Source organism: Salvelinus sp. IW2-2015, unplaced genomic scaffold (assembly GCF_002910315.2).
Source record: "Salvelinus sp. IW2-2015 unplaced genomic scaffold, ASM291031v2 Un_scaffold2258, whole genome shotgun sequence".
Taxonomy (NCBI): Eukaryota; Metazoa; Chordata; class Actinopteri; order Salmoniformes; family Salmonidae; genus Salvelinus; species Salvelinus sp. IW2-2015.
The window spans coordinates 84383-98004 of NW_019943587.1; the positions used below are offsets into that span (position 1 = coordinate 84383).

Below are 13622 nucleotides of genomic sequence, written 5' to 3' on the forward strand. Positions count from 1 at the left end.
CCAAGAACACAGGATGAGCCACGTAGAGAGTGGCAAGGAGCAGAACTGATAACACTGGGACCCAACCAAATCTTTTCAGTCTCCTGAGGGTATATATATCTCTTATTGTGCCTCTTCATAACTTTCCCTGGTGTGTCTTTCTGGACATATAGTTGTGTGATGTGCGAACACAAGAACTTTAAAAAACTCTAGACGTGCATTCCACTACAGCCCTGTCGATGGTGAATGGGCGTGTTCGAACCTCCTTTTGCCTGTAGTCCACGATCAGCTCCCTTTGTCTTGCCTCAACATTGAGGAAGCTTGTATGTCCTGCACCACACTGCCAGGTCTCTGAACCGCCTCCCTATAGGCTGTCTCATCGTTGCGGTGATCAGGCCTACCACCGTTGGTCGGCAGCAAACTTGATGGTGTGTGGGAAAGTCGTGTGGCCACGCATTCCGTGGGATGATCAGGAGGTACAGACAGGAACTAAAGCCGCAACCCCGGGGTGGCCCCCGGGTGATTAGAGGATCACCGTTGCCAGATGTGCTTTTTATGCCGTAAACCCATTCAGTTTCATGTGATTAAACCAAGCATAGTCTGCCTCCTCTCAAGGAGGTAGTTTCTTTTTGTTGTCCAATGATCTCCAATAGGCCAAGCTATTCTAGTCGCACCAGATGGAGGGACCATTTTCATGTAGCTAAAAAACTGCCTTATTTAGGTGTGCTAATACCCATGAGGTTTGCTCCATTGGCATATGAATACCTCCTGTGGTATCCAAAACTCCGAGCTTTGTAAAAACTCATTTGAGAACTAAACACATGTAGCTATAAACATGTGGCGTACATCCTAAAAACCTTTTTACATGTAGGCCTATATGCTAAAAAAATAATATAATCCGCCCAAACTATACATTAGGCATTGCTAAAAAACTCCTACCATGTAGGGCTATTAGTGCCTAAAAAAACTACCATTGTTAGCTATATGCAAAACTACGTGGCTTATAACTAAAACTACATCTGGACTTGCCTAAAAACACAGTGTACGGCTATGCCTTTAAAAAAAAAGCTCCATGTAGCTATATGCCTACAAAATAACACTACCATTTAGGCTATCATGCCTTAAAAAAAACCTACATGTGAGCTAATGCCTTAAAAAAAACTACATGTAGGCAAGTCCATGCTAAAAAAACTCACAGTAAGCGCCTATATTGCCTAAAAAAAACTACATGTAGGCTAATATGCCTAAAAAAACACTAATGTAAGGCTATATGCCTAAAAAATAATTACAATACTAAAAAATACAGTAGGCTTTATACCTAAAAAAAGGTACATTGATAGGCCTACAACTTGCACTGGCCTAAAAAGACTCCATGTAGGTGTTACGATAATTTTGTTCTCAAATTATTCATAACTGAACTTCCAATTAAACTCACTCTGTCTGTTATAGAGATATTCTGTAAGGTATCTTATTAAAATGAAACAGACACAGTCTAGTCTTACATAGTCAGAATGTTTATTTACGAGAGCTCTGCGTTGCATATACAAAAACGTTCCTTTTATATTCTTCTCGTAACTATGATCATACATACTAATTATTGTGGTTCTCTCTTTTTCTCCTGCGGAAGTTTTACCACCTGACAGTTCCAGTCCCCAGATGATCTGAGGGCTCTCTTCCGATCTTATCTCCCCAGCTAATTGATCATAGTCTATTAGAACTCTCCTCTTCCCAGTACACACATACCTTCATGAACTTATATAAAACGTGATACATATTGTTCACGTTATAATCGGCTGTCCCACCTGGGAATTATGCCTCCACAGAGTCATAGTTAATGATTCCACTCTGTGCTACTGTGGCAACAACTCACCTCACTTACCCAGGTTCATTACGGATGTCAATCACAGCTTGCACGACACTCTGACCGGCACTTACAATTGGAATACTCTCATACGATATTCATTTTAAGTCAATCCTCTGAATAACCCACCCTTCGCGCGCATGCTCCTAAACGGAGCAGGGCGACTTCATTCGTCATAACTCTGTTTCATGAATACTTATGTATCAATTAAAGCCATCAGGGGTAGAAGCGTTACGCTAATGACTTAATATTAGAATTAATGTATACTTCTTTAGTCATTATTCATAGATTCTAAGTAGGCTATATGCCTTCTCATTGGAACAGAAGATGAGATGATCCGGTCGACACGGCCGTATTTCAGAAACATTCAAGTTATGTTCATTTGTACATAGCTTTTTTTAAACTTTTGTTTGATTAAGGAACAGCCCTTATAGGCTACCCTTACCACCTTATCTTTTCTCTGGCATGCATAGGGCCAAGTAGTCCATCCATTAAAGGTTTCTACAATGGTCTCCTTTTGCCTCATGCTTTGCATTATTCACATAGGACCGTATCTGCAGTGCATAGCTTACTCTACTCCATTCGGCTGTATCCTGATCCCCATTCCAAAGAAGCACCTCCTTGTCTGGTTACCAAAGATGCGCTCCTCCAAACATATTAAATTACGGGAGCCTAGTATTTTTTATTTGAGGAGAAGTGCGATGCGTAAAGGCCTAGACTTGTTGAAGTCAGTACAACAATGTTGACTTCAACACTCCACAAACATATTGGATCAACACTGGATGTTTTTTCTTTTTTGCTATTACTCAATTACTTTAGCCCTATGCTATTGAATAACTGTATCAATCCACAATGGACTAGGAAGAATATTCTGTGCCCCCAGCGAATTAAAGTATGACAACGCAAAGACCGTCAATAAACCGACGAAACAGCACCCCTGGCTGGTGTGTTATACGACATTATTCAATCAATCCTATACCCAGCTGCTTTTCCACTTGCTTCAAGAGGGCCACCACTGTTCCTGTTCCAAGAAAGCTAAGGTAACTGAGCTAAACGACTACCGCCCCGTAGCACTCACTTCTGTCATCATGAAGTGCTTTGAGAGACTAGTCAAGGACCATATCACCTCCACCCGACCTGACACCCTAGACCCACTCCATTTGCTTACCGCCCCAATAGGTCCACAGACGATACAATCCCAAACCACACTGCCCTAACCCATCTGGACAAGAGGAATACCCTATGTGAGAATGCTGTTCATTTGACTACAGCTCAGCATTTAACACCATAGTACCCTCCGAACTCGTCATCAAGCTCGTGACCCTGGTCTCGACCCTGCCCTGTGCTTCTAGGTACTGGACTTCCTGACGGGCCGCCCCCAGATGGTGAGGGTAGGTAACAACATCTCCACCCCTCTGATCCTCAACACTGGGGCCCCACAAGGGTGTGTTCTGGAGCCCTCTCCTTGTACTCCTGTTCACCAAGACTGCGGGGCCATGCACGCCTCCAACATCAATCAATCAAGTTTGCAGACAGACACTATAGTGGTAGGCTTGATTTACCACAACGACGAGACGGCCTACAGGGAGGAGGTGAGGACCTCCGAGTGTTGGTGTCAGGAAATAACCTCACTCAACGTCAACAAAACAAAGGAGATGATTGTGGACTTCAGGAAACAGCAGAGGGAGCACCCCCCTATCCACATCGACAGGGCAGTAGTGGAGAGGGTAGTAAGTTTTAAGTTCCTCGGCAGTACACATCACGGACAAACTGAAATGGTCCACCACACAGACAGCGTGGTGAAGAAGAACCTCAGGAGGCTGAAGAAATTCGGCTTGTCACCAAAATGCAAAACTTTTACAGATGCACAATCGAGAGCGATTCTGTCGGCTGTATCACCGCCCTGGTACGGCAAACTGCTCCTCCCACAACCGGAAGGCTCTCAGAGGGTAGTGAGGTCTGCACAACGCATCACCGGGGGCAAACTACGCCTGCCCTCCAGGACACCTACACCACCCGATGTCACAGGAAGGCCATAAAGATCCCATCAAGGACAACAACCACCGGAGCCACGCACTGTTCACCCTGCTATCATCTAGAAGGCGAGGTCAGGACAAGGTGCATCAAAGCAGGGGAACACCTTCATCTCAAGCCATCAGACTGTTAAACAGCTATCACTAACATTGAGTGGCTGCTTGCCCACACATACTGAACTCAACTCCAGCCACTTTAATAATGGAAAAATGTAAAAAAAATGCTTCACTAGCCACTTTAAACCGCAGTTAAACCGCTGTATGGTCTTGGCCCTGTGCTGCAGCTCAGTTTCAGGGTCTTGGAAGGCTTCTTATACCCAGGCCATCTTTTAGTAGAGCAACAATTCTTTTTTTTTCAGATCCTCAGAGAGTTCTTTGCCATGAGGTGCATGTTGAACTTCCAGTGACCATCAGTATGAGGGAGTGTGAGAGCGATGACACCAAATTTAACACACCTGCTCCCCATTCAACCTGAGACCTTTAACACTAAGAGTCACATGACACCGGGGAGGGAAAATGGCTTAATTGGGCCCAATTTGGACATTTTCACTTAGGGTTTCTCTGTACTCACTTTGTTGCCAGCGGTTTAGACATTAATGGCTGTGTGTTGAGTTTTTTTGAGGGGACAGCAAATTTACACTGTTATACAAGCTGTACACTCATACTTTGATATTGTAGCAAAGTGTCATTTCTTCAGTGTGTTCACATGGAAAATATATACTCAATATTTACAAAATGTGAGGGGTGTACTCACTTTTGTGATATACTTGTATATACTGTACTCTAATCATCCTCGCATCTTCCATCCTTGATTAACATTAATCACTAGCCACTTTAAACAATGCCACTTTTATATGTTTACATACCTACATTACTCATCTCATATGTTATATCTGGTACTCTATACCATCTACGACCTGCCTATGCCGTTCTGTACCATCACTCATTCATATATTTTTATGTACATATTCTTCATCCCTTTACACTTGTGTGTATAAGGTAGTTGTTGTGAAATTGTTAGGTTAGATTACTCATTGGTTATTACTGCATTGTCGGAACTAGAAGCACAAGCATTTCGCTACACTCGCATTAACATCTGCTAACCATGTGTATGTGACAAATAAAATTTGATTTGATCTTGGGACAACGGCATGCCATATTAAGCCATGCAAACGCTCGTCACACTTATAATTAAGCCAAGCCCTCCTCACACTTAGAATTGATTTATTCATCAAAACCCAGCCTTTTCGTGCTAACGCCAGATATTCCTCTCATAATTACAGCAGTGAAAATAGSAAAAATATTCCTGACCCACCCCTGGACCTATAGCCCTACCGCCAGCGCTAAGATTTACCATTGAATTAGGTTTGTTAAAATAGAGCCCTGGGTTGTTATTTTACCTGACATGAATATGCTCCTCTTTTTAACTGGTTCTTTGGAGAATTTTGGCCTGGAGTCATACACAATCTTGTGTTTTTCTCCGACAGTTAATCCACAGATAAAAAAGGAAAACTAGTTTCGTTTTTAGTTAGTTATCTTTAATTACTCTCTCGTTGGTTTGTCAAGCATCCACGTGGGTTTGGGTTTTCTGATATCCAATAAGGATGGGACTTGTAGAGCGTGGAGTTTCTCAAATAGAACCAAGTACTATTTTAGCGCTTGGCTAGGCAGATGCTAGTTCACACGTGTGAGCGGTGTGGGTGAATTGATAAAGTAACATGTATGTGTACATTTATTTTGCAACATGGCCGTTGTGGTTTGCCTCTAAGGCTGAGCTTCTGTTTTTCTATTTGAGCTTCTGTGTTTCTCTGTTCTTCTGTTTCTTCTGTATTTGTAGCGTTTGCAAATGATTCTGTTGGRGTCATATGTGACTGTCACAGACACAATATTCCTGCTTTATTCATTTTCCAATGTGTCTGTTGAGTTCTTCTGACGCACACGTTAATACCTGCTTGCACTGCTTATGACTATGTGTATGTGGGTGTGTGTGTACATGATGTGCGTGCGTTGTGTGCATGGCATGTGTGTGTGTTTTTTCTGTCTTTCCGTCTAGGCCCAAGACTGTCCTCCTGTCTGGGGAGAGTTGTTTATCTTACAAATTTAGAAGAGCAGACAATGACATTCCTCCATGTTGTTTTGAATTGTTTCCTTCCTCTGTCCTATGAAGTCACCTGACTGAGCCAGTCTCATGACTGCACCATGATCCACCATTATACAACTCAGAGTCACTGTCAGCAGCCCTGTTTTTATACACACACACACCGTCTGTTCGGTTCCCCTGCCTCTCCCACGAGCCCCCTCTCCCACACACTAGGAGTTCTTGACATCCCTGTCATTGTTAGTTGGTAGGCAGAACCCCACAGGACTTGTGAGTTATTTACCAGCTCAGGCACATGTCTCTGTAGTGCAGTTATATAGCTACCAGAAGAATCTGGCTCATGCACTTTAAAGGACACCGCTGGCTACAGGAAGTAGATCGAATAGTTGCCAGTCTGCCTCAATGTCAACCCACACAAGCTGTTAAATCTGTGACACTCAGTCTGCATCCTCTAAGAGACATTGAAATAGCACACATACAGTACTGTACAAGCTGTAAGTTTGTTTATCCACTGGGCCAAATATACTAAGATGTCAACCAAACTGGATGATGATTGAATGTGAATGTCAGTTGTTTGCCTGGTGGGTTGGTATCATGTGAGTAAGGTCATATGGTGAAACAAGGCTCATATTTACATTCATGCAAACATATGCTATTCCTTACCTCCAGTTAATGTAGTCAGTGAAGCTATTTAATGAACAGCCCTCATCCACCATCTCCAGTTTAATACACTACTACACTACACCAATCCAGTCTGAATACACTACTGAACTACACCAATCCAGACTGAATAGACTACTGCACTACACCAAGCCAGTCGGAATAGACTACTGCACTACACCAAGCCAGACTGAATACACTACTGAACTACACCAAGCCAGTCTAATACACTACTGAACTTAACTACATCCAGCCAGTCTGAATACACTACTGACACTACACCAAGCCAGTCTGAATACACTACTGAACTACACACCAATCCAGTCTGAATATCACTAACCTACATCTACACAATCCAGTCTGAATACACTACTACACTACACCAAGCCAGTCTGAAATACACTAACTACACTACACCAATCCAGTCTAATACTACTACACTACACCAATCCAGTCTGAATACACTACTGACACTACACCAAGCCAGACTGAATACACTACTGAACTACACCAAGCCAGTCTGAATACACTACTGACACTACAACCAATCCAGTCGAATACACTACTACAACTACACAGCCAGACTGAATACACTACTGAACTACATAACCAACCAGTCTGAATACACTACTGAACATACACCAACCAGTCTGAATAACACTACTGAACTACCACCAAGCCAGTCTGAATACACTACTAGCACTACCACCAAGCCAGTCTGAATAACTACTGAACTACACCAATCCAGTCTGAATACACTACTGAACTACACCAAGCCAGTCTGAATACACTAGCTGAAGCTATAACACCAAGCCAAGTTCCTGAATAGCTACTTGACACTACAGCCAGCCCAGTCTGAAATATGACACTTAGCGACTACCCAAGCCTAGTCTGAATACACTACTGAACTACACCAATCCAGTCGGAATACACTACTACACTACACCAAGCGAGTCTGAATACACTACTGCACTACACCAATCCAGTCTGAATACACTACTGCACTACACCAAGCCAGTCTGAATACACTCCTACACACCAAGTCCATGTTAATCTCTGAGAGGGGAATATAAGACAGCAGAGTTTCTCTCCTTCTCATGTGGGACCCAGGAGGACCAGCCAGCCAAGCAGAGTACAAGAGTTTTGATATTCTGTGCTTCTCTTCTGTTTTGTGGTCCTCCAGGTGGAGACGCGGGACACGCTGAACAACATAGCGCTCAAGTTTGACACCACACCCAACGAGCTGGTTCAGCTCAACAAGCTGTTCTCCAGAGCCGTCTGTCCTGGCCAGGTGTGAACACGATCTACTGTACACCCATCACTGGTTTCTTCCTTTCAGAGATCCCTTGGGCAGCACCTTTTTGTTCCAGCCCCACACTAGCACACCTTATTCAAATAGTCAACTACTGTAGTCACAAACCCCTTGATTAGGTTGAATCAGGTGTGCTAATACTGGGCTGTAACACAAATGTACAGTCCTGGAGGAGTTCCCTGAGGAATGGATTGGGAAACACCAATCTACTACACTCATGCTTGGTGTGTCTCTCTCACTGCATCTATCCTCCATGCCACAACCACTAACACTCACCCACTCCTCATCCCTGCTCTCTCTTCCCACTGATTCTGTCAATGGCATATACTGGTGTCACTACTAACCACTCACAAGAGTTAAAACAATCTGTGTGTTTATTCCACTAAGACATCTGTGTCATGGGAAACAGAGTGTTGAAATCCCTCCAGTCCTCAGGCAATACCATTAAAAAGGTTCAACTTCATGGGTCCTGTTCATTAGGAGTAAAACGTTTCACAATGAAAAATGAAAAACAAGCATGTCTTATTGGGCAAAGTTCAGATAGTACCCCCCTCCTTTACATAGTTTTGGATTGTTTCGTTCCGTAGCTACAGAACAGAACCCTGATAAAGCCATTTTGCTGGGCTCAATGTCTCCTCTTTTGGTTGTGTCCTATTGAACTCTCTCTCTGAGGCTCCAAGTAGCACCCTAAAACATGACAAACAGCCAAAGTTGGTKTTTTCCTGGCGTCAGAACCAGAGCCACTCGAATCTACTTAAATGGAGAGTCAAAGCAGGAAGTCTGCAATCACATTGACAGTCAGAGTCAGTAGCAGCACTCAGCAACATGATGCACAATGCAGGGTTGTTGATGTTGTTTCCAACCAGCCAGCCAGCTCTGGAGGGCTCTCAGCATCTCTACTGGGTTCCATGACCAAACACTGCCCTAGCTCCACCAGTATTATCACACACACACACACACACACTGGAACTAGAAAAACTCCAGTTCTTTCCCTGGCTACACTTGTTAGCATTAGCCTGCCATGGCGTCACACTGGGCCTATTCAGTCAGAACACTCACCACCACTTAACTGTCTGGCCCTGCTTGCATGGGGACAAGGAGACACAAGTAGGGCCTCTCAAGATCCTTAACGCCAACAACACATGCTAATCTAGTGCTTGAACAACAGACACACTCACAGGACAATAACTAAATTCAACATATCCTATGATGACTTAGTCATATCATTATAAACTCTTAAAAACATCAGACACCGGGTGAGATATATTACATCTGATGGTTTTAGGACACGCAAATTGTGCTTTCACTTTTTGTTGTTTGTCTGTCTTGGGATGTCATAAATCATGCTGAAAATATTTTCATAGTCACTTCTGTCTTTGCATGTATGTTCCTTTCTCTGTGTGTCGGCCTGTTTAAATCCAGACATGGATTGTGTTTGCAGGTTCTGTATGTTCCTGATCCTGAGCACAAATCCAGTGTGGGGAGCTCCCCTTCCCTTAGCCCCATCAGCCCTCTGTCTCCCACCTCCTCAGAAGCTGACTTAGAGAAGGTGACGGTATGTTGGCATTCACACACGCACTCGCAATGAACGCGTTGGCATTCTCCCTTCACCATGRGTCTGCTCACAAGCACACACACACACATACGTACAGCACCTATCATAGAGTGAGATAGAAGGCTTTATCAGAAATCCTGCATAAATATCTATCACAAATCCGATTTAAAATGTAAAGGGCCAACTCTCATACTGTCCAGACAATCCAGGACAGACAATAAGCGATGCGTTATATTTTATGAGCAGAATAAGTCTGTAATGTACTAATTCTCCATTGATAGCTGACTTACAGTATACAGACTTGATGTATGGCTCTGGCTCCAGGTAATAGAATGGCTCTTTGTTCTGCCCATTAAGCAATAGTTACAMTGATGTTAGGTTAACTTCCCTCACACAATTCTGCTCTGGGGCGGTGATAGCTGAAATGCCACTGCTTTTACTGTTCCATTTAGTCTCCATTTAAAGAAGCATGCAGCCAATAAAGTTAGTTTGTTATTTACTGAACGGTCGTGTTGACAACCTCAGTATATAAGAGGGAATAATGTGTTAGTTGAGTGTGATCCAAGGGAGGGACAGGGGATCAAATATCTGCAGGTTTTCACTGTTCCAGCAACTATGGTGGATCTGTAACCATGTCAGTGCAGTATAGCTTGGGAAAATGCCCTTAAGTYTGGTTGGTTCTAGCAGGTCTGGAATCAGGCCTATCTAGTCCTCTGTAAAGGAATACTGGAAGCTGACATGTTCCACTGTTCTCAGGTCAGGAGTGTCACCCTCCTGCTCCATAAATTGCCCTCTCCACCCTGCCCCACCCGGCACCAAACGAGCCCACCATTAAACACACAGGAACCTTCTGACCCCKAAAGAAATATGACTGTTTGTCCCAGGTGGTCTCCATGGCGACCAGGCACTGTTTTGTCTGAATGTTATCAGAAAATGGGTTCCTCTGCTACTGCTGCCTTGCCAAACTAGCTGCATAAATTCAACACTACTCAAGCTGAAAGAAGGATCCCGTTCGTTAGTTTATTTAGCGCTTATCTATTTAGGTCATGCCTATAAGAACAGGAGCCTATTTCTTGGCTCTCAGCGGAGGAKGAGGATCTGAGGGAGAAGGGCTGTGTGTGACTGTGGAGAAATTAAGCCTTTTAGTGTGATGCTCTGTCTGATATTTAGAGAAACTAATGAACGGAGCTCGTTCTCTCAGATGACCAGCGAGACAGCCTGCATGTCCCAAATGGCACCCTATGCCCTATGTAGTGCAATGCTTTTGACCAGAGCGCTATGGGCCCTGGTCAAAAGTAGTGCACTACATAGGGAATAGGGTCCCATTTGGAATGCGTACAGCAGTTATTCCAGAGAGAGGAAGCATGATGTGTTACTAGGACAGACAGGGGAGTGTAAATCACCTCAACAGGACGTGGAGTAAAGATCCAGTATGGTTCACAAGGTAGAGGAGGAAGGACCTTAACCTGCACAATGCTTTTTCTAAACCTCAATGATCTTTTTTGTTGCTACACACACAGGAGGTTGGTGGCACCTTAATTGGGGAGGACGGGCTCGTGGTAATGGCTGGAGTGCATTAGGTGGAATGGTATCAAATACATCAAACACGGTTTGATGCCATTCCATTGAGTCCGTTCCAGACATTATTATGAGCCGTCCTCCCCTTAGCAGGCTCCAGTGGCCGCACAGAACAGGCTGTAATGTCTGGCAGGCATGAAATGTCATGGCTGGCTAGCCATCGTGCTGGCATTCGAATCTCACGCTGTGACCATAGCCAGCCTAGCTCACTGTCCTCCAGACCTCTCTCCCTCTCCTATCCTGTTCTGTTGTGTCCTGGCACCCTRACTTCCTTCCTTCTGTTGCACAGAACAGAGTAGGCCTCTATTTTTAGGGCCAGGGAAATAGGACTAGTGTAAATTACCTGCCTAGCCCGCTGCAGGGTGGCTGGTGCCCAATGGGKTGGTGCCAAACTACAGCTGCTCAGGTAACCCAGCCCGGACCTTGGGGTTTCACCTCTACTCTGCCACCTTGCCAACATCCTCCTGTCTCTATAGGAGAATCAGGAAGAAAGGTTCAAGGGATGCAACCCATGAATTTACAGTATATGTTTTTTGGGCTCATGGTTGCAGAACATAGACATGTCCACATGGGGGAGCTGTGGTTAAATCTTCCACAGTATTCCACTTCTAGCCTTCTACTCTCTCTCTCTGCCTTTGATGTCCAGTCTACATTACAGCCTGTCTGCAAGGCCATACAGTACAGGACGGAAGCTCAGYACATTGGCAGGCAGGTGGTTTGTCCTGAAGGGGTCTGGGAAGGAATTAATTCCTTGTCCTAGTCACTAGTCATTCTATTCTGTTATTTTCTATTGTAGTGTAAATGGCACTGGGTGTTATGGAGTGTTAATATATGGGGTCAAACATTTTGCTAAAAGAGTCCCTCGGTCTTCCTCTCTGCACTAAAGATCCTCATGAATTATTATAGCAGTGTTCCCCAACTAGCAGGTGGTTTTGGGTTTGGTGGAGTTTTTTGCCCCCCCAAGTTTTCTGAGAAAAAAATATACATTACCAGTACCAGTCTAAAGTTTGGACACACCTACTCATTCAATGGTTTTTTGAACAAAAATATCAACGCAACATAAAACWATTTCTAAGATTTTACTGAGTTAAAGTTCCCATAAGGAAATCAGTCAATTAAAATAAATTCATTAGGCCCTAATCTATGGATTTCACATGACTGGGAAAACAGATAGGCATCTGTTGGTCACAGATACAGTTGAAGTCGAAAGTTTATACACTTAGGTTGGAGTCATTAAAACTCATTTTTCAACCACTCCACAAATTTCTTGTTTTGGCATGTTCGGTTAGACATCTACTTTGTGCATGACATAAGTCCATTTTTCCAACAATGTTTACAGACAGATTATTTCACTTATAATTCACTGTATCACAATTCCAGTGGTCAGAAGCAGTACATACACTAAGTTGGACTGCCTTTAAACAGCTTGGAAAATTCCAGAAAATTATGTCATGGCTTTAGAAGTTTCTGATAGGCTAATTGACATCATTGAGTCAATTGAGGTGACCTGTGGATGTATTTCCAAGGCCTTACCTTCAAAGTCAGTGCCTCTTTGCTTGACATCATGGGAAAATCAAAAGAAATCAGCCAAGACCTCAGAAAAAAAATTGGAGACCTCCACAAGTCTGGTTCATCCAGGGAGCATTTCCAAACGCCTGAAGGTACCACGTTCATCTGTACAAACGATATACGCAAGTATAAACACATGACCACGCAGCCGTCAACTGCTCAGGAAGGAGACGCTTCTGTCTTTCCAAAGAATGAACGTTACTTGGTGCGAAAAAAGTGCAAATCAATCCCGAACAACAGCAAAAAGGGACCTTGTGTAAATGCTGGAGGAAATAAGGTACAATCACTAGTATTCTAATATCCACAGTAAAACAAGTCGCTATGATCTGACATTAACCTTGATTCAAAGGTCTCGCTACCTCAGCAAGAAGAAGCCCATCTGCTCCCAAAAGCCATTAAAAAAAAGCCAGACTACGGTTTGCAACTGCACATGGAACAAAGATCGTACTTTTGGAGAAATGTTCCTTGTTCTGATGAAACAAAAAAAAAACTTGTTTGCCATAATGACCATCGTTATGTTTGGAGGAAAAAGTTGGGAGGCTGGCAAGCGAGGAAACACCATTCCAACCGTGAAGCACAGGGGTGGCAGCATCATTGTTGTGGGAGTGCATGGCTGCAGAGAGGACTGGTCCACTTCACAAAATAGGATGCATCATGAGGCAGGAAAATTATGTGGATCATATGTCGAAGCAACATCTCAAACATCAGTCAGGAAGGTTAAAGCTTTGTTCGCAAATGGTCTTCCAACTGGAGAAATGACCCCAAGCCATTACTTTTCCAAAGTGGTGGCAAAAATGGCTTTAAGGACAACAAAGTTTCAAGGTATTGGAGTGGCATCACAAAAGCTCCTGACCTCAAATCCCTATAGAAAATTTGTTGCCAGAACTGAAAGGTGTGTGTGAGCAAGGAGGCCTACAAAACCCTGACTCAGTTACACCAGCTTTGTCAGGAGGAATGGGCCAAAATTCACCCAACTT

General features: G+C 43.7%; 1 protein-coding gene across 1 annotated transcript in view; it reads left to right on the plus strand.

Annotated features, from left to right (window-relative positions):
- The window catches only part of LOC112073426 (oxidation resistance protein 1), a 27518-nt gene extending 16456 nt beyond the window's left edge, over positions 1 to 11062 (plus strand). The window contains exons 4-5 of the mRNA XM_070440136.1: positions 7815 to 7922; positions 9385 to 11062. Coding sequence (XP_070296237.1) covers positions 7815 to 7922; positions 9385 to 9531 — 255 coding nt within the window. The 3' untranslated portion in view covers positions 9532 to 11062. The remainder of the gene's footprint in view (positions 1 to 7814; positions 7923 to 9384) is intronic.
- Positions 11063 to 13622: the final 2560 nt, after the last annotated feature.